Raw genomic sequence first — 20,185 nt, forward strand, 5'->3', positions numbered from 1 at the left:
GAAGATCTCAGAAGATGGAAAGATCTCCCATGCTCATGGATTGGCAGGATCAATATAGTAAAAATGGCTATCTTGCCAAAAGCAATCTACAGATTCAATGCAATCCCCATCAAAATTCCAACTCAATTCTTCAACGAATTAGAAAGAACCATTTGCAAATTCATCTGGAATAACAAAAAACCTAGGATAGCAAAATCTCTTCTCAAGGATAAAAGAATCTCTGGTGGAATCACCATGCCTGAACTAAAGCTGTACTACAGAATAATTGTGATTAAAAACTGCATGGTACTGGTATAGCGACAGACAAGTAGACCAATGGAATAGAATTGAAGACCCAGAAATAAACCCACACTCCTATGGTCACTTGATCTTTGACAAGGGAGCAAAGAACCATCCAGTGGAAAAAAGCATTTTCAACAAATGGTGCTGGCACAACTGGGAGTTATCCTGTAGAAGAATGCGAATTGATCCATTCCTATCTCCTTGTACTAAGGTCAAATATAAGTGGATTAAGGAACTCCACATAAAACCAGAGACACTGAAACTTATAGAGGAGAAAGTAGGGAAAACCCTTGAAGATATGGTTACAGGGGAAAAATTCCTGAATAGAATAGCAATGGCTTGTGCTGTAAGATCGAGAATCGACAAATGGGACCTCATAAAATTGCAAAGCTTCTGCAAGGCAAAATACACTGTCAGTAAGACAAAAAGGCCACCAACAGATTGGGAAAGGGTCTTTACCTATCCTAAATCTGATAGGAGACTAATATCCAATATATTTAAAGAACTCAAGAAGGTGGACTCCAGAAAATCAAATAACCCCATTAAAAATTGGGTCTCATAGCTAAACAAAGAATTCCCACCTGAGGAATACGGAATGCCTGAGAAACACCTGAAAAAATGTTCAACATCCTTAATCATCACGGTAATGCAAATCAAAACAAACCTGGGATTCCACCTCACACCAGTAAGAATGGCTAAGATCAAAAATTCAGGTGACAGCAGATGCTGGTGAGGATGTGGAGAAAGTGGAACACTCCTCCATTGCTGGAGGGATTGCAAGCTTGTACAACCACTGTGGAAATTAGTCTGGTGGTTCCTCAGAAAATTGGACATAGTACTACCGGAGGATCCGCAATACCTCTTCTGGGCATATATCCAGAAGATCTTCCAACTGGTAAGAATGGCACATACTCCACTATGTTCATAGCAGCCTTATTTATAATAGCCAGAAGCTGGAAAGAACCCAGATGCCCCTCAACAGAGGAATGGATACAGAAAATGTGGTACATTTACACAATGGAGTACTACTCAGCTATTAAAAAAATGAATTTATGAAATTCCTAGGCAAATGGATGGACCTGGAGGGCATCATCCTGAGTGAGGTAACCCAATCACAAAGGAACTCACACAATATGTACTCACTGATAAGTGGTTATTAGCCCAGAAACTTAGGATACCCAAGATATAAGATATAATTTGCTAAATGCATGAAACTCAAGAAGAACAAAGACCAACCTGTGAATACTTTGCCCCTTCTTAGAATTGGGAACAAAACACCCATGGAAGGAGTTACAGATACAAAATTTGGAGCTGTGATGAAAGGATGGACCATCTAGAGACTGCCATATCCAGGGATCCATCCCATAATCAGCCTCCAAACGCTGACACCATTGCATACACTAGCAGGATTTTGCTGAAAGGGCCCAGATATAGCTGTCTCTTGTGAGACTTTGCCGGGGCCTAGCAAACACAGAAGTGGATGCTCACAGTCAGCTATTGGATGGATCACAGGGCCCCCAATGGAGGAGCTAGAGAAAGTACCCAAGGAGCTAAAGGGATCTGCAACCCTATAGGTGGAACAACATTATGAACTAACCAGTACCCCGGAACTCTTGACTCTAGCTGCATATGTATCAAAAGATGGCCTAGTCGGCCATCACTGGAAAGAGAGGCCCATTGGACTTGCAAACTTTATATGCCCCAGTACAGTGGGTAGGTAGGGGAGGGGGGGGAAGATATGGGGGACTTTTGGGATAACATTGGAAATGTAAATGAGGTAAATACCTAATAAAAATATTTTTAAAATCCATAAAATTTTCATGCAAAGTAATCTGTTAGACGCTTATTCAAATGTATAGAAGCAAAGTAGAAAGTAAGACTAGAATCTGGGACCAGAATCTATGTAGGCAAGAGTGCAGTGGACTTGCATATCTATTACCATCATGTTCTTGAGGAACTCTAGCTTTGAAACTACAAACATGTCCCCCACATTCAGTAACCTCAGTGTGAATGTCCAAAATCAGCAGTGGATGATGGCACTGTGTTTAATGTTGAAACTTAATTTATGTTGCAGAATTACTCACTTAATATTTGCAAGGCTTGTGTGCTTCCCAGGAGCAAGATACTAGATACTAGTATAATTTTTCTGAAAAATATTAGATACCTTTATATTCTTTTCCTGAAAGAAAGTAGAATGTTTAAAATAGTTTGACGTTTCTAAATTTCAATATCTGAGTAGAGCAATGTCTCAGATGACTATTTTTTCCTTAGTTTAGTCTTTGGGGTTGAATATTACAAGAATTAACTTGAATGAATTCAGGGCAAACATTTCCAAAAAAAGAAAGGTTGGGGAAATTTCCTTCCTAAGGAGACATTGCCTTCTCTGTGTCCTCCATGGCAGAATTGCCGCTGCAGCCCCAGAACCTGGAGAGGAAATGGAGTATGCCCCATGGTCTGTTCTCAGCTGCTATAGACACATTTGCTTTGCTCTCACTGCAGTAGTCAGCTTTCTTGCCACCATAGCAGAATAACCTAAAGGAACAATTTCGGAGAGGAAGTACTCTCTCTGGGTTACAGTTCAGGAGATACATTAGGGCAAGAAAAGTTTGAGTCTGGAGATTGCAGCTTGAAGCTTTAGCTTGGTTCTATCACAAAGACTCAGAGGCAGCATTGCCCATCCCCACCCATAATTACCTGCTTTCCCTAGCTAAGTCCTACTTCCAAAGTGTTCCACAATCCCAAGGGACACTACCATCTGGAACCACTGTTCCAAACTCAGTACCTGTGGGGTTTATTTCACAAATAAACCACCATAGCTACCTAACCCCAACATTTCTTTCAGATGGTAACAATGCCATCATGCTAGAGGTTTTATTCTTCAGTCAACAGAGCAGCTCACGTGATCGCAACTCTTTACAGTAAGTCTGGATTGCTAATGAAACTTATCAGACTTGAGACGTATTTTGGGCCATGTATACTCCGTAAGTACATAAAATACATAAAGTACATAAAATAGTCTTATACAAACATGCCCATCTCCTAAATCCAGTATTCTGTTGATCCTTAGGAATCAGTCCCCAAATGAGACAGGATCAGTCTGAACTTACTGTTTATTTTAATAATTTTGCTATGGTGTTCTATATGTCTAGCACTAGGGGCACTATATAAGTGAGCTGAGGTAAAAATGGCCTTGGTAAAGACAGAATTTAAATGGGTCAGAATTTCCAGTGTAATGTAATTAAATAGGTCATGTTTTAGTGGACATGCATCTTATTTCAGTGCCTGCCCAAGAAGAAGCATCTCACTGATACTTGGGAGGCTAATGGTGTCTTCCTGTGAAAAATATCTAGTGAAATGACAGAGCTAAATAGAAGTAAGATGATCAAGCAGAGTGAAATGCAATTCAAGTGACCAACACTCAGACATTAATATACTCAGAGAGTATTTTGAGGAGTCTAAAACAAGTCATGAAATGTTGATATGTTTTGATTTTAGTTCTGCAAAAGTGTAAGATTGAAAATGATGTGTTGACATTGGAATCTTTCTATAAATATGACCACTAGTAATTTCTCATTCTGCATCTCAGTGAAGAAAGTGTAAGAGGACAGCAACATCTCTTGAGGTATTTAAGAAAAACTCTTAAGGTTGACTGTCATAGGAACAATGTAGAATATTGCAATATCCACATTAGACATACATAAAGAATATTTTGATTGGCTGGAGATTTGGAAAGGCAATATTTGCAATCCATGCCTGAATAATAATGAGGAGGAGGGGGAGGAAGAAGAGGAGGAGGAAAAGGAGGAGGAAGAGAAAGAGGGAAGAAGAAAAGAGAGAAGTGGTGGAAGAGGAAGAGGAAGAGGAGGAAGAGGAAGAGGATGAAGAGGTGGTGGAGGAGGAGAATCTTAAAAGATACCATGATATTATTACTAGAACAGAATGTAGCAGAATATATATAGTCAGGGAAATTTAACAGATGTCTGTAAAATTTGGAGAGTGGACCCCTTTAATGTTTACTGTACTCTTCATACTTCTCAGCATACAGTCTTAAAACAAAGCTCTCAGTGTTTAAACAGGAGTCACCCCATGATACTTTTCTATCAGAAAAGTGACTTTAATGCAAAGGGTGGGCACAGCAAGTCAAACCTTAAATCACATTTATTTTAGCTTCCTGGATCTCATAAGCATTTTAAAATAGCGAGAACTGAGTTTTTAAACCATAATAACATGGAAATATTTCAGTATATCATTGCTAATCTGAAAAATTAAATAGATACACTTAGACAAGTATTTATGCATCCCAACTCCTGCTAGGGAATAACAGTCTCATCAGGCTCAGTGACTGAATGTTTCCATAGCTCTCTTTGCAAGAAAGCAGATAGTTGTTTCCATAGCTATGAAATGTGATTGCCACTTAGTCAAAATTATCGATCTTTAATTTTAAAGTGCTGAAATTGTAAATATCAACACTAATAAACACTATTTTCATACTGCATTTTTGGTGAATTCATTGTCATAATCTTAAGTCAAAGACAGATAAACTGTACTCAATTTCTGGTTATGATACAAAGGCAAACATTCAGCCTTTTATTGTTACTTTTTAAATAAAGAATAAAGCTTGCTGTCTAATAAAATGTGGTCTGTAAGTTTGCTTTATCAATTTCTTGGTCCCTTGGAGAAAAATAAAGTCAAATTCCAGAACAAGAGAGGGATGAATGCATTCCACTTATTCCAAGAGTTGCATTTCTGTATTGTGCCAAAATATTTAGAATTTTTTTGCAGAGAAATTTGTACCTTCTACCTTTCCTTCCTTAAATATTTCATCAATCAGGATTAGCAATATTTATGACTTGCAAGAAGTACTTCAGGGTTTCTGTACCTTTTCTATAAACAGTATTGTAAATATTCATATGTATACAAATGCAAAACTGCTACATTTGTAGGCTTTCTTGATAAAATACAAGATATTTGGGCAAGTGGACAATTTGAAATATAAATAAAGAAAATATTCAATGAAATAAAAAAGAAAAAATACAAGATATCCAGTTTAGTTTGAATTTCAGATAAGTTGCAAGTATGATTATGGTAAGTATGTACCAAACAGTGTGTGGAGCACACTTATCCTGTATAATTTATGCCCAGTCGTTTGACTTGTGTTTAATTGAGCACTTTGTATATTAATTTTAAAACTATAGCACCCCTATAAACTTGTAAATAGTATTATCTCGTCCATCTGTTGGTAAACACTTGCTTTTTTCATAACACAATAGTTTTGGAACTGGTCTTCCATTTTTTGTCAGACATGGTTTCTTGCTAAGAGTATCTATTTGAGAATATATACAATGATATTCTCATTGAGTTTATAATCAAATTCCTTCTAATGCTTCTCTCCTAATCGGTCTCTCCTAACATGCATTTTTGCTTCTGAGAATTTAGGAAGATGACTAGAAGGGGAGCTATTCATTTCAGATTGATTGCAGATCAATCCTTTAAATGTTTGAGATGCTATTATTAGAGATGCATGTTCTCTGCTTTAAAATTAACTATCATTTTATATGGGATTTAAAAGGATTTCTTACAAGAAGCAGAAACTTTTCTAAACAAACCAATATGTAGGCATTAAGTCAGTGAGTTTCAAGATGAATAATTCATTTTTAAGTAAATGAGAAATTATTTTGTGCGGTTACTTACACATTTGCACATGTATAGTTAATCGTCATTGGCGACACGGGGCATTACTTGTGAATTGTGGTTTTCAATATCACAGACACATTTGTTGCTGTGGTTTTGCAATATCGTTTCCTGATGCTTTGCTCAACTGTGGTTTTCATAATCATTGTTTGGTAGCCATGTAACTGGTTTGGAGCTGCTAGATCCATTTGGACAGAGATAATTGCTTATAGGGTTTGCTGTCTTTTCATTTTATAATCATGGTGAGTTAAACTAGAGAAAATAAAAATTGAACCTTAAATGTAATTCATAGTCTCATTTAAAAATGATGAGAAATAGATGTAGGAGTGTTCAGTTTATTTCATTCATACAAACTGGAATTGATAAACATTTATGCATTTAGATAAAGTAGTATACTATTTGTAACAATGTACTCTGGTTATTTTATCAACCTTTCCTTAAATATTCTGACTTTTATTTCTTTCAGCTTTTAAACTGAATATTGAGGTCTGATTTATTGGTATCTCTTTTGCTTTGCATATTTAACCATTTCAGATGCCAAAAGAAACACTAAGTGCTGTATTATTTTAATTCCAGGGGACATTCCTTTTGGGTGATGTAAGTCAGCCAATTCTATGAAAGATCTATGAAAACAGTAACGTACAATAAATCCAATTCTAAGATTCTGTGCATGCCAATTCAACTATAATGATTTGAGAATGAGGGGGCTAAAAAGCTCCAGTCTCTGTTTTTTAACCCCCCCACACACACACACACACAAATACAAATAACCTTGCTTTTCATGGTACTTAGGATCATAATTTGTTGGCCCTTGCAGGCAGGGACTTGGTCATTAACTGCCTTTTCCGTATCAAGGACCATGTACTGTACTGTCATAACCTCATATGGTCATATAGCTAATGTGATGTAATAAGACAAGTGGCCTTCAGCCTTGTGCTAAGATTTGCTCAGCCATACCTTTCATGAGGTAACTCTTTACACCTTTAAAAAGATGTTCTGATGGAGTAATCATCAACACTGAGTAGAGTGCCTTTTGTACATGGAGCCTCCTGCCATCCTTCACTGTGCTCAATCAGCCCAGGCTCTGTGCTGATCCCAGACCCTCTTAGAGCATCATCTGGTGATGCTCACACGGATGCTAGTCAACCAAAGAAAGAGGACACAATTTCAGGTCAGAGTGGACAAGTTCATAGCCTCCTTGGGGAAACTGGCAGTATCTAGGGAATCCATGGCAACTTCACAGGAGTTTATTAGTAAATAATGATACATAAAGTAGCTGATTCCACACAACCCCATCCCTTCAGCACACCGGAAAGAATTGCATTTTGTACTCACCCTATGCAAAACTGTGGGAACCTAAGCTAACCTTGCTCACCTTAATTTTACAAAAACAATCCTATGCAATCCCCTCAAAATAATGTTCTCTTGTGCCTTACCATTTCTCAAACCGTAAGCATACATTGAATAAATAAGAAAGACACAGAACTCAATAAACCAAAGAACCAGGAAATAGTTGTTGGGTCTTACCTGATTGAAAAATTAGGACAAGATCAAATCTTTTATTAGCTCCACGGTGCTTCCCTGTGGCAGAACTAGGAGAATGGAAGGTCATGGGGGCAGGGTGGAGCTGCAGAACTTCCACAGACTTCATAAAAAGTTAGTATTTCCTATTAGAGATGATAGTTCCCTTCCTACCTACAACGAATAATCTAGCTAACCTTCGTCCTTTTGGATGTGAGAAAAATATCTGCCTGACTTCCGATTCCGGGATTTTACTATTTCAAATGGAAACTCAAGCAAGATGCAGAAAAGCACTTTGAGCGCAGCTCATCACCCGACTCTTGTGGGCCTAGTGGGGGATGGTCCGGGTCCGCAGCAGTCTCCTGGGAACTCTGACAGCGATGAAATGGTCTCCTGAGAGCCCAGGCAGATGAGAGGACTTAACGGGCCCCAAGACACACAGTTGGCATTTGTGATCAGCTGGCTTTCGCTGGGGACTTTGCCAGTGGCCTAACCTTCCTGCCAAGAAACTGTGAGGGCGGAGGGCAGGGGCTCCAGGAGGGGAGCAGTAACTGGAAGCACAAAGTTTATGGAAGGAGACTGAGATTTCTTTGTGCCCTGCTAGATGGGCGAGGCATTAGGGAGGAGAGTTAGAGGGTCCATTGGAAGAGGCTGTTGGAAGAAGTTGCTGGAAGGGGAGCGGGGGAAGGGTGGCCTGGCAGCTGCCCAGCATTGACGCGGTGACAAATGCAGAAGGTGGCCCCCTCCAAACCTCACGTCTCCCCCCACCCCATCAACCCCTTCAACTCCCACCCACGCCGCGATCCCCTTGCACTCCACGCGACCGAGGCCGGGCTGTGAGTTTGCATCCGGACTGGCTTTGGATGCAGCCAATCCTCCTTTCGCTGATGGCATAGTCTCCCCTCCCCACAGCCCGGGCGCGCCCCTCCCTCGCGCGCCTCGCCACCTCCCGCAGCAGTGCGAGCGCGGCGCGGCCCGGAGCGGCAGCGGCGGCGCCTGAGTCTCTGCCCGGCAGCCGGGGACACGGAGAGCGAGCGCGCGCCTCCTCCCGCACCCTCCGCCCCTCGCAGCCCGGGTCCCCCTGCGCTCTCTCCTCCCCTCCCTCCTTCTCTTCCTTCTCTTACCCCTCCACCCCCTTCTTCCCCTTTTCTCTCTGCCTGGCCGATCGCTCCTAGATTCCCATCCTCCCCCCCACAGCCCCATCGCTCTATCCGTCGCCCCCTCCCCTCTTCCCTGTCACACTCTCTCTGCCCCTTGCTCGGCCTCTCATTTGCTTGCTCATCTCCAAACGTGGATCCGCCGCTCCCGGAGGAGCCTAGCTCCGGGATCCCGAGCGCACGGAGCACCTGGAGTCCGACCGGCGGCGGCCCGAGCCTGCCCAGAGGCAGAGGCGGCGACAACCCAGGGAACCGTAGCGGGAACCGCAGACACCGCAGGAACCCCAGCGGCAGCGGCCGCGGCCGAAATGTCCCGGCGAAAGCAGAGTAAACCCCGGCAGATCAAACGTAAGTTTGCGCGCGGGACTGGGAGTTGGTGGGATCGGTTCCTGGGAGAGGGGCGCACGCGGAGGGAAAGATGGGAGACACTCGGGGAGATCCGCTCCTAGTCCTCGAGATTTGTCAAACTTTGCAAGCTATCAGGGAAAACCAGACGGCCGCAGACAGATGCACAGCCAGTTGGAGCGCCGGGCAGCCGCAGCCCAGTGTTTCTCCAACCTTCGCGCTCCCGGGTTCTCGGTTATTTCAACTCTGGTTTGCTGCAATCGTCGCCCTTTTTATGCTGAAATCTAACAGGACAATCCGCTCCCGCAGAGCTTAGTATGATTGTTGTCCTTGTTGTTGTCCTGGCGGTTGGCCTACCACTCTTGGGAGCATGTCTTGGTAACCCGGGATGAAGTTCTCAGAGCTGGTGGAGGCCACCGGGCTAGGGAGGTAACTTCCCCAGTGCGGTGGAAAATCAGTGTCTGGGGACCCAGTCCTGGGCGGTACCAAACGCTTTGCCAAACCCGAAGTGAAACAAAAAGTAGGTGTAAAAGTTCGCGCCTCTGTTGGAGACAGCCGCGCACCCCCTCCCTGCCTGCCGCGCACCCCCTCCCTGCCTGCCGCGGTATTGGGCTGCACCCGGGGACTTCGGGTGGGTCCCACTCACGGCGCCTGGACACTGTGTAGGGCGGGCTTCAGTTTGCCACTGGTCAAGGAGCGGAGTCCCCACTGGGAGGGGCCTCCTTTGCTTCTGGGCTCACAGGATTTGAGTTCAAGGTAGCCCATACTCTGGTGCTGTTCCTAGTTCCTGACCCCTACCCCTGGGTCCCTGGGTGCGGGTCCCTGCGGTGCCAGAGACACCTGCCTGCCAGAAATCCACAATCTCACTAAATTCTTCTAGGCCAACTTTTTTCACCTTAGGAAAATTATTCCTGTGTGTTCGATAGGCCTGCAATATATCTTCAATCCTTTAATCTAAAAAAAGTTAAAGGCCTTATTAATTTGAAGAAGATGATGATGATGATAATAATAACAATAATATTTTATGAGTTCTGTGATGTATTTCTGATTTTCCGTGTTGTTGAGGATCTGGCTACTCGTTTAAAACTAATTATCATGTAATTTTAGTATATTGCTTTAGTATTACCCTTACCTCATAGGTACCCTACATGCAAGTCAGAATTTCTTTTTGGTGTAGTTTAAAAATAAATCTTATCATACAACTTGTCCTTGAGATTGGGGGCAGGCTATACATAGCTTGCTACAGTTGATTATTCAATATGCATAATATAGTACACTCACACTCCCTGCCTCTCAGATGTAATTCCCTGGCTTTAACTCAGTGGATTTCTGTCCCTGTGTGCCAGTTCTCAGTCTAAACAACTTATTTCAAACCAAGGAGTGGACCTCACTTTTGGCGGAAAGCCTACCTAATCCTGTGGCAACACTGTCCTGGAAGACTTTCACTTTTTGGGTTCTCTGTGCCATCTAATTACCTTCTCCGTTTTGATGCTGAGTTGATCAGAGCCTTTTGTTTACATTGTACAGTTTATTGTACCAAATGATGTTTAGTATAAAAAAGTGGTTAGAAACATTAAATGCAAATGGTTTTAGTTCATGACTGTCGCCTAGATTGTTAATAAATAATTAATATTAATTGATTGTATGCTACAAAGACCATCTGATTCTACTTGGGAAGACTTTGTTATCTTCTCAATTAGCTACATTCATTTTTTTTTCTCTTCTATGTCCACCTCATATAATTGAAGATTAAAGCATTGGAACTAATTGCTGATGCTACTCTGTGTTATAGGTCGTAAAACATTTTGCTGGCTTATTTGAGTGGTGTGATTTATTAACTACCAAAAATCTGTGAAAGTTGTTTAATTGGGAAAAGAGCAAATAAATATATTTTATATATTTGTGTAGTTGTTCATAGGCATCATTCTCTGCTGATCTGTTTATACATTTGTAATATCTGTGCATTTTAGGCTTGTCTTGGATTCACTTTGGGATTACAGTGGCAATCTATGCAAATGTGAACTCCTCCTCTCTCCTTCCACTGTTAAGGAAAATGAAAACCAAAAGCTTTTTGAATTGTTAGATGGGAGTAGTGCAATCTCCAAGCTTTTGGGGAGGAGATATTTAAATGTGTTTGATCAGCTCAAAAGTCCCTTTGGCTGCACTCTACAGTTCCCTTGTCCCCTTTTGCTTGTCCAGGAATATGAGGTAGGTGTTTTTGGAGGAAGAAGTTTTTCTTATACTCAAAGTCTTTTCCACGATCTCTCTCTCCCTCCAGTTTAGGATGTGTGCATGAAGTACACTGTTTTCCATTAAAATTAACACAATTTCTTTGGCTATTCTGCATCAATGTTAAGTTTAAGCCATGAGATGAAGATGCTCTGCGAAACAAAAGCATTTCCTGCACTTACGAAAATTACATTTTAAACTTGGAAACATCCAGGATTTGAAAATAAAGCGTTGGTACAGCTGATAAAAACATACCCAGTTTACAGCAGCAACGGCAAGCAAAAGTCAGTTTATACTAGAAACTCTGAGACAGTCAATTTAAAGGACAAAAAGGTTGTTGGGCACAGAGTTTTTTTTTTTTTTTCTTTTTCTTTTTTCTTTTACTGCATACAGTTCCCTGCTATCTAAAATTGTGATTTATGCAGTATTTTAATATTTTGCTTATTCTTTCCCCTTGGGTGCTCTCCGGGCAGCGATAAAAAGGCGACGCTGAAAGAGCACCATTAATTTGCTATGATGACTGGCCAGATAAGAGGAGATAATGGGAAAGATAAGCGGAGAAGATATACCATCAGAAACCCGATTATTACCATTAAAATTCCAGCCCAGCAATCTGCAGAAGCCTGATAATTCCTTCTCCGTTTCCACCACTTTGGATGATAAGGCAAAAAATAGTCACTCAGTGCTCCTTGATTAGACTGCCTGGATTTTCTGATAATACAGTGATAAATTATGTATTTTGCCCCCATGTTTTGTCCCAAAATTCAGATTTTTTTTCCTATTCCAAGACTATATTTTCTACCTTCCTCTCAGAAGCTTTCTCTCATAAGCTATTATTGTAATCCTGGTTTGATAAAAAGCTGTGATAGGACGGGAGGTGTTTGGTGTGGAAGCCATATCATGCTATCAGCCCATCTCCCCACACAGCTGCTCCCTGCTGTTGTTTTTAGCCTTATCACCTCCTGCCAATATGCCAATAAATTGCCCAGATTGTTCTCCATTCTGGGGCTGCACTGCAAAATTTATGACAGAAATGATGATTTTTTTCTTTTACCAATGCATCCCTTTATGGGTAGTAAATGTGTTGTGTGTGCAGTTTTATTGTTATTTTCTTCTCCAAGCTGTTGTCTCTAGTAATGTGCTTACTGTCTTGTCTGTCTCCAACTTCAGTGGTAAAGATGGACATCACATTTATATTCATGCATATATGTGTATATGTGTGTATATATGTGTGTATATATATGTATGTGTATATATATATATATATATATATATATATATATATATATATATATATCCATTATCTGTTCCTTGGCAGCTAATACAGAGGTTGAAAAGAGGAGAAGGCAACTCAAATACTTAAAAAAAATACAAAATTAAGAAAAGACACTCTTCTTTATACCACTGTAGTTTTATAAAACTTTTTGGACGGCTTAGATTTTTCAAGCCAGGAGGACATAAATGCTCAGTCCAGATATGCTCAGGTACCCAATAATTTGTAATGAAGCAGAAAGAAAGGCTGAATTAAGAGGCAGGATACTTTTCTGTCTAAAAGTGAACTCCGATAGTAGGAGCTAACAGGTAGGCTGAAAATGAAATGCCTACATTATGAATAATATTGTAACAGTTATTTAAAGGGTTTGCAAAGTTGGGTGCTGGCCACAGTGGATAAATAATTTTTTTGATATCTGAGATATTCTTCGACCAATTTTAGGTAGTATGAGTCTCCAGGCAGCACATCAGAATTTTAATGGAATATGCTGTTTTTGAAAAAGTAGGTAATAGCAATGCTTTATTTCTAAAATAATTACTGTTTTAATATTAGAATGCTATGCGTTAAATTGTTATATAATATTTGTCATTGAAAAACACTAGATGAACCTCTTAGAAATTTGGAGCTATGGGATGTGAAGAAGTGAGTACAATTGTTTTTCAGTGTTCTTCTGTAGGATCTTCAGTGTTTCTTCTAGTATTGTTCAGACCATAATTATCTACATTCTCAACATTATTATGGGAAAGGGTTTGGAGACTGCTATGTACCTTTGAAATATACTGATCAATCTCACACAATGTTGGAAGTCTTCTTTTCTATGTGCCAAATATGAAGTCAGGTTTAGTTGGAAATAAATCACTCATTTTTAAAAAAATTGAAGATAATTAAATGTGGCATTAAATATAGTGCTTTCTATTTTGTTTATAATGTTTCTTATGTAAGGAATTTAACTACATTGTCTGAGAAACACTTTTAACATCAGCTCTTAAGTAAAGGAACACACACAGACACACACAGACACACACACACACAGACACACACACAGACACACACACACACATGTACATATAATATATTAGTGTTTTGTCAATAAAAACTCACAGTTTGTAAGATAAATTTAATTTATTTTTGTATTTGCAAAAATAATAATTTATATAAAATTTCAGAAAAACACAGGAATAATAAATCAGTAGACTTAAAACTGACCAACTTTAAGATGGCAACTTAATACTGATAATTAAGATTTAAAGCGAATATTACAAATTTTATATATAAAAGATCATTTATCATGCATCATATTTTAAAGGTACAATAATATCAACAGTGCAAGTGTAATCAACCCAGCAGTTTTATTTCTGGATGCTGCAAACTGTTCAGGGCCAAAATTAGGCATTGTGACTTGTGGCTACTAGAACTACTCTTTCATTTCTACTTTTGATAACTTTCAAAGTAATTAATTTGTAAACTTGGATGTCAAAAGAATCATCAGGGTTTAATATTATGCATGACAATATTTTAAAATAAGCAAGCAATTTCAATTTAATTTGAGAGTTTAAGAATGCTAAAGTTGCATTTGTTCAGTCAGAAGTGTTTAAGCATTTCTGAACTTCTGAAGGGGCCATTTGTTTATGCAACCAGTGCCCATGTGGAAATAAAATATTACTATTGCATCTTTGAAAATTAAAATCTTACTTACTGAGCTTCAGAACTGTAGACATAGAAAAATAGTATATGACTCTCCATGTGTTACACAAGGTGGTACCACTGAAATATAACGGCAAACCATGCATGTGTAGAAAATTTGCTCCTGATCTTATATCCGTTTAGCTTAAAATTTTATTACAAGCTAAGGGTTAATGCAAAGATGGATACATTGTTTTCCTCTCATGTAAGTGAAGAATAAATAAATATTTATCAATAACTAAAACTGTCTAGAGAATGTCCATCTCTCAATATCCACTACTTGTGTGCATTAAGTCAACTTTCTATGTGAGCTATGGTGTTATATCCTGGTTTTGAGCTGCTTATGCTAAGTGAGGACCCTAAGGCACAGTCTCCTGTCCTTTAGATAGTTTACAAAAGTGAACTGAAACTTTAATTACATATTTGTCTCTTTAGTTATTGCCACTGGAAAAAGTTGTGACACAATATTGAATTTAATATATTGGCTAAAGTGAGTTGTTTTGGGGCTAGATATGTGGATTTCTCATAATGGTAATTTTGTTCTTCTGTATAAGGAGGGCCAGTCAACAGTGGATTGGCATTTTTATTTGAATCACTCTCTTATTTACAAGTGGAAATTTACTCAAAAAATCATAAACCCAGCAAATTAATTGCATAATTATTTGTTTTTTATTTTGTGATTCTGTGATTTGTTTTTTAAGATTCAAGCAAATACATCCTTGAATGAACTTTCCTTTAAAATATTTTTTTTTTGTCATACCATTTATGGGAGCTTTGGGTGTTAGCTTAAATGGTATGAAAAAATTAAACATTGGATTGAAATGGAGATAAATATTTTTAACATCTGTTTCCTTTTAAAATATGTTTTTTGGTCACTTAACAGTTTAAATAGACTTGTAAACTTTGGAATTAATAGACTGCAAGGTATATTCCTTTGGACAGATTGCTGCTTTCTCAATTCCATAGGGCCAGTATGACATTTCAAACACGGCTGATGTTTTTGAAATCCAGACTAATTCAAAGCCTGCCACTGTGTAAAATTATCACTTCATTCTCTCAGTAAATAAAGAATAGCAGAAGCCGGTGACTTCGGTAGCCAGAGCATGTCTTTCCACCATAGATTAAGTAGTAAGTGTGTATCACTCAACGGGCTTGTATGTTTAAATCTGAAATGTAATTAATTTAATAATCTCAGATATAGCAATATTTGGCATTCTGGAAAGGACACACTCTTTAAAGGTATTAGCATAAAGATAGCACATTTGTTTATTATGCTTCCAAATCAGGTCCTAGTATCTCTGCCACAGGTAACAATTGACTTTTCAGGCTTCAAGTTAATAGCCTTGTCTCTTGCTTGTAGAGATCAATATTAGTATTAATTAATCACCATTATCGGCACTAGGATCTGGTTCTATTTGTTGTTACATCAGCAAAATATCAATATAGAAAGTGGACTCTCTGATCGTCATGGCAACTTCATCTCTTGGGTCAAAGAAAGTTTATCTTATCAGTGCATAGAGAGTGGCAAACTGTTTAGGGATCTAGTTTGAACTCTAAGAACATTGATTTAGTTTTTGTTTGCTAGTAGAGGCTGAATTCCAATCACAAGGGATAGGTAAGATTTAAATATTAATGCCTAGAGGCTTGCCTGAGAGGGTGTTGCACCACCACTGTCAGCCTGTCTGCTTGAGGTAACAAAAGCTAGAGGCTTGTCTAGTCAGAATTATTCAAAGCTTTAGCAATATGTGTCTTTGAGAAGTACTTTTTAAATGAATATATGGCAATTATTAGGCAGGATGAGTTTGGGTCAAGATTTCCTATGTGAAAACGAAAGACAATTACTGTAGCTTCTTCAACCCTTCCTCTCTGCTCTTAATATGATGCCCACCACATCATAACAGTACCATCAAGAGCAGCTTTCCCTCACGACTAGCATAAGATAGTATGTCCAGGCTCTAATGCAGGAGAGATTTGCTGTGGGTTTTCAAATCAGAGGAAGGGATTTATCTGGGAATATTTTTAACATTAGCAAATATTTATTCTTAATAAAGAAAGGTCTGAACAGTGAGCCGAAAAGATTAGTGTCCTTAAAAAAAATTAGTGAACCATGGGTCCCCAAAACTATGAAATAAAATGCATGCTATCTTACTAAGAATATTAAAATATGTCAATTATTTACAATGAAATTTTTGAAAAAAAAATTCTGACCATTGTTAATTTTTGTGATTTATGTGTTGAAGAAAAGGGAATTCAGTGAAGAGACCTTAGGTTTTGAAGCAGTCCCTGGGATGCTCAAAACTATTAAGATTATGGGCACAAAATTAGTTTACATCTGAGAATGTAGGAAAATTATATACAAATCTTATGACCATGGAAAGTATAAAAACAAACCTTTAGGGCCTAATAGCTACAAACTTTACCACAGTATCAATCATTCCAGGCATTGCTCTCATAAAACTTAAAATCCACACGCTTTTAATAGATTACAAGGTAATATTAGTTTTATTTAATATTCTGATAATATCCTATATATATTAATATATTATATATTATTAATATTTATATATATAATGCAAACACAATGTCATTACTAGCATAATGTTTAATATAAAATAATGCTTTATTTCATCTGATCTTTTGCCACCTACTACTTACTTCTATGCTTATTTTTATTTAGTTGTGAATATGTTCCCTCTTTAAACTGCTAGAGGATGTTGAATGATTTTAACTTGTTTGCATAAGCAGGATTTTTGTACATGATAATGTGAGATTTACCATTAAACTCATAGATATTTGTAATGTAAGGGCTATTGTAAATATATGTACATATGTGTATACATATACATACATATATTTGCATAAGCATATATATGCAATCTTAATAGTCCATACAAAGCTGTAACACTTACCTAGCTTTTGTGAAAGCAACTTAGAAGCTATAATTTAATTTTTAAATGAATAATAAAATGAATCTTAACTTGGCTTCTATTAGATTTACCAGCATCACTTACCTGTTATATTTTTTATAAGTTCTTTTGAAGATATAGATTAATTTACATTTGAAAACTTTTGTTTGCATCTCTTTTTGAGAGTAAACATTTTTGCTTCTTAATATTGATATAATATCATACATGAGAGACTTTATAAACATAAATTAATTGACATATTTTCAGCAGTAATTATCTCTAAAATTATTTTATTTGTCACTTAATTTGAAAAAGTCTTTAAACCTGAATGAAGAATGGTCTACATAATTCAGAGCTGGAAGCTAATATTTATGCTTTATCTCCCATTATTCTGAAACTTCTGTCTTTTCATTTTCATATTTAATGCTCTTTACTGACATGTTTTTGGTGGGGGATGCATATTTGTTTTGCTGAGGCAGTGTTCTGAAATTATTGGAGCCTGTAGGGACCTCTAGAATTGAAAATTAAAAATACTTAAGTGACAAATATTCAAGTTGAAAGAGCACTCAACCCCTCTACAAGTATATATATATATGTATATATATGTGTGTGTATGTATGTATATATAGCCACTAATATAACTAAGTTTCAGGAACTATCAGGATATCAACTAAATATTGATTGTAAATAATCATTTGTTACCATCAGTATAGGCCATGTTCTCCTTGCTTACTAGATTTGTTTACCTAATTAGGAAAGTAGCTTTAAGCCTAATGATATAATTCAATTAAAATATATTATTCGTAACTAACTGGTGAAACTTGTGACACAGATCAGTCATGTTTGGATGTGAGATCTCATCCAGGACCTCACACAGGCTACCTAAGTGCTTTGTATTCAGTGCCATGTTGTAGATTGATTTTACCACATCTGTCATGCAAGACTCATTTTAACCATGTCTTTTGAAGTTCGTACAATGGTGCAGAAGGAATTCTTTTCAGATTTCAAGTGGGAATTTGTTTCTTTTTCTCTCAGGTGATAAATCCAAAACGTAAAAATGCTTTATATGATAAGACTTCTTGCTTGCTGAGTGCTAAGAAATCCAGTCAGGAAGGCAAGATGGCTCAAATTGTTTGCCAGCATGCCTGAAGACTAGAGTTTGATCTCTGGAACACACACACACACACACACAGTGGAAGGAGAGGACCAACTTCTGCAAGTTGTCTTCTGACATCCATATATGCCTCTTCACCTAATACAAAAATAAATAAATAAATAAATAAATAAATAAATAAATAAATAAATAAATATTTGTAAAGTCCAAAGGCACTTGCAATTAAGGAAAACATATAATTTAAGAACCTATTAATTTAGCGGGGCTTGTTTGATATGATTTTATTTCTGAAGGTACAAAATCTTTTCATGGTGTATAATTTTGTCCTTTGCAAATACTCCGTGCACTACTTCATAGGGCTACTCATAACTGCATGATTAAGATAAATGGTTAGGTGACTAAATTCTGTAGATCAATTTTATACTATTTTAAAATGCTTCTGAAAGTAGAGTATTGCTCAGTGAATAGATAAGCGAGCAACAAATGGCCGACATTGATTATTGATGGAAATCTTGTTTTTTATCATAAAAAATTTTGTTTTGAGTTCTAAGAAATAACTTAAAAGTTTAAGTAGTTGCTCCCCTGAAAGAAAAGAAGAAAAGGTTAGTAAGAAGATAGTAGATAGTAGTGAGTAGGTAGTAGTAAGAAGATACATGCTAAGTCACAGGTTTATCTCCACAAAATAGATGCATGTTCTATTCTCCTCACTTTGGAGCAGCAATTATGACACAGGCATTTACTTTGAATTCTGCACTTCAAAGTGCTAAACCGTTGTGATTTTACCTTATTTAAGTAGTTTATGTATGGGACTAAATTCTGTGGCAGGCCATTTCATGGTAGATCAGCTAACAAAGGTTTAGCAATAGCACTGAAGGTTGGAACATGCTCCCCCCGCCCCCCGCCTCTAGGACACTGTCAATACAAGCGCAGGCAAAGGCTCTAAATGTTTGGAATTTATTTTTCTTTGTTTAGGACAACAGTGTGATCATGACTTGGTGTTGTAATCATCTGTCAGTTCTTAGAGTGACATTTTCCAGTTCTCATTTTGATAGCCTATCTGCTTACTTCATAAAAAAAGCAGTCCGTTTTCCTGTGGTGGTTCTCTTATGCGTAAGTATGCTCGTACATTTTGGAAATATCGGGTCTCCCACAGACAAGTACAGACTCCGTGTGTAGGGGAGACTAGCCAGTAGAGGACTTGTGTTCATCTGAAATATGCAAGGGTTCATTTGCAAATATATTACGCTGGCGCTAAAAATACCACCCGCCCCTTAGCATTGTGCATCTCGGACAAACAGGCGCATATTGTGTCATGAAGTTGCTTAAGCTTCTGAAGTCAGGGCTACAACTGGGTCAGATGATAAGATGAGCACAACAGAGGAACGACGAGAGCGTCTGATAAAACCTGATTGATTGATGTCTGGCTTCCCCACCATCACAGGCAGTTGACAGTTAGTTTGGGATCAGATGATTTGGCTTTTGCGATAGAAGATGAGGCCCAGTGGGCTGGCCTGAAGGACAAAAAGGTCGCTTCCTGCACCGTGTCAAGTAATGTCGAGCTCCCACAAGGTGGGACAATATTAATATTTCATTGTTCTCCTTTGAGGTCTAGCTCTTAATATTTGACAACTGTTTAAAGGCATAGAGATTCAGTCCACCTACAGACATGTGTGACTATTTCCTTCTTCCATGAGATGGGATATTTTTATATAGTTCCTATTCTTGAGGATAAGGGCATATGTTTATTTGGCGTGTCACAGCTCATGCACTTTGCTATAATTAATATTTTATATATTTCATTTGATTTTAATTTTAAAGTGTTATAAAATATGGTGCTTAAATTGAATTAAATTTAATATTTGAATTATTGCTGGATAAATACGGGTTTCTTAGGAGAAAAACAACTGTCTAAGCTAACCTACATATTGAACTTTGTCTAGGTGCTTCCTATTATTCGTTGTGTGAAGCTGAAGTTAAAAATATT

The 20,185-nt window shown here is 38.1% G+C and overlaps 1 protein-coding gene across 2 annotated transcripts in view; it reads left to right on the top strand.

Moving 5' to 3' along the window:
- The first annotated feature begins 8,457 nt into the window (after nucleotides 1–8,457).
- Zfpm2 (zinc finger protein, multitype 2) overlaps nucleotides 8,458–20,185 on the top strand; it is a 449,551-nt gene continuing 437,823 nt past the window's right edge. For both annotated transcript variants that reach the window (NM_011766.5, NM_001356998.1), the window contains exon 1: nucleotides 8,458–8,999. In NM_011766.5, the coding sequence (NP_035896.1) occupies nucleotides 8,960–8,999 (40 nt within the window). In that variant the 5' untranslated portion in view covers nucleotides 8,458–8,959. The remainder of the gene's footprint in view (nucleotides 9,000–20,185) is intronic.

The sequence above is a fragment of the Mus musculus genome, chromosome 15 (assembly GCF_000001635.26).
Source record: "Mus musculus strain C57BL/6J chromosome 15, GRCm38.p6 C57BL/6J".
Lineage (NCBI taxonomy): Eukaryota > Metazoa > Chordata > Mammalia > Rodentia > Muridae > Mus > Mus musculus.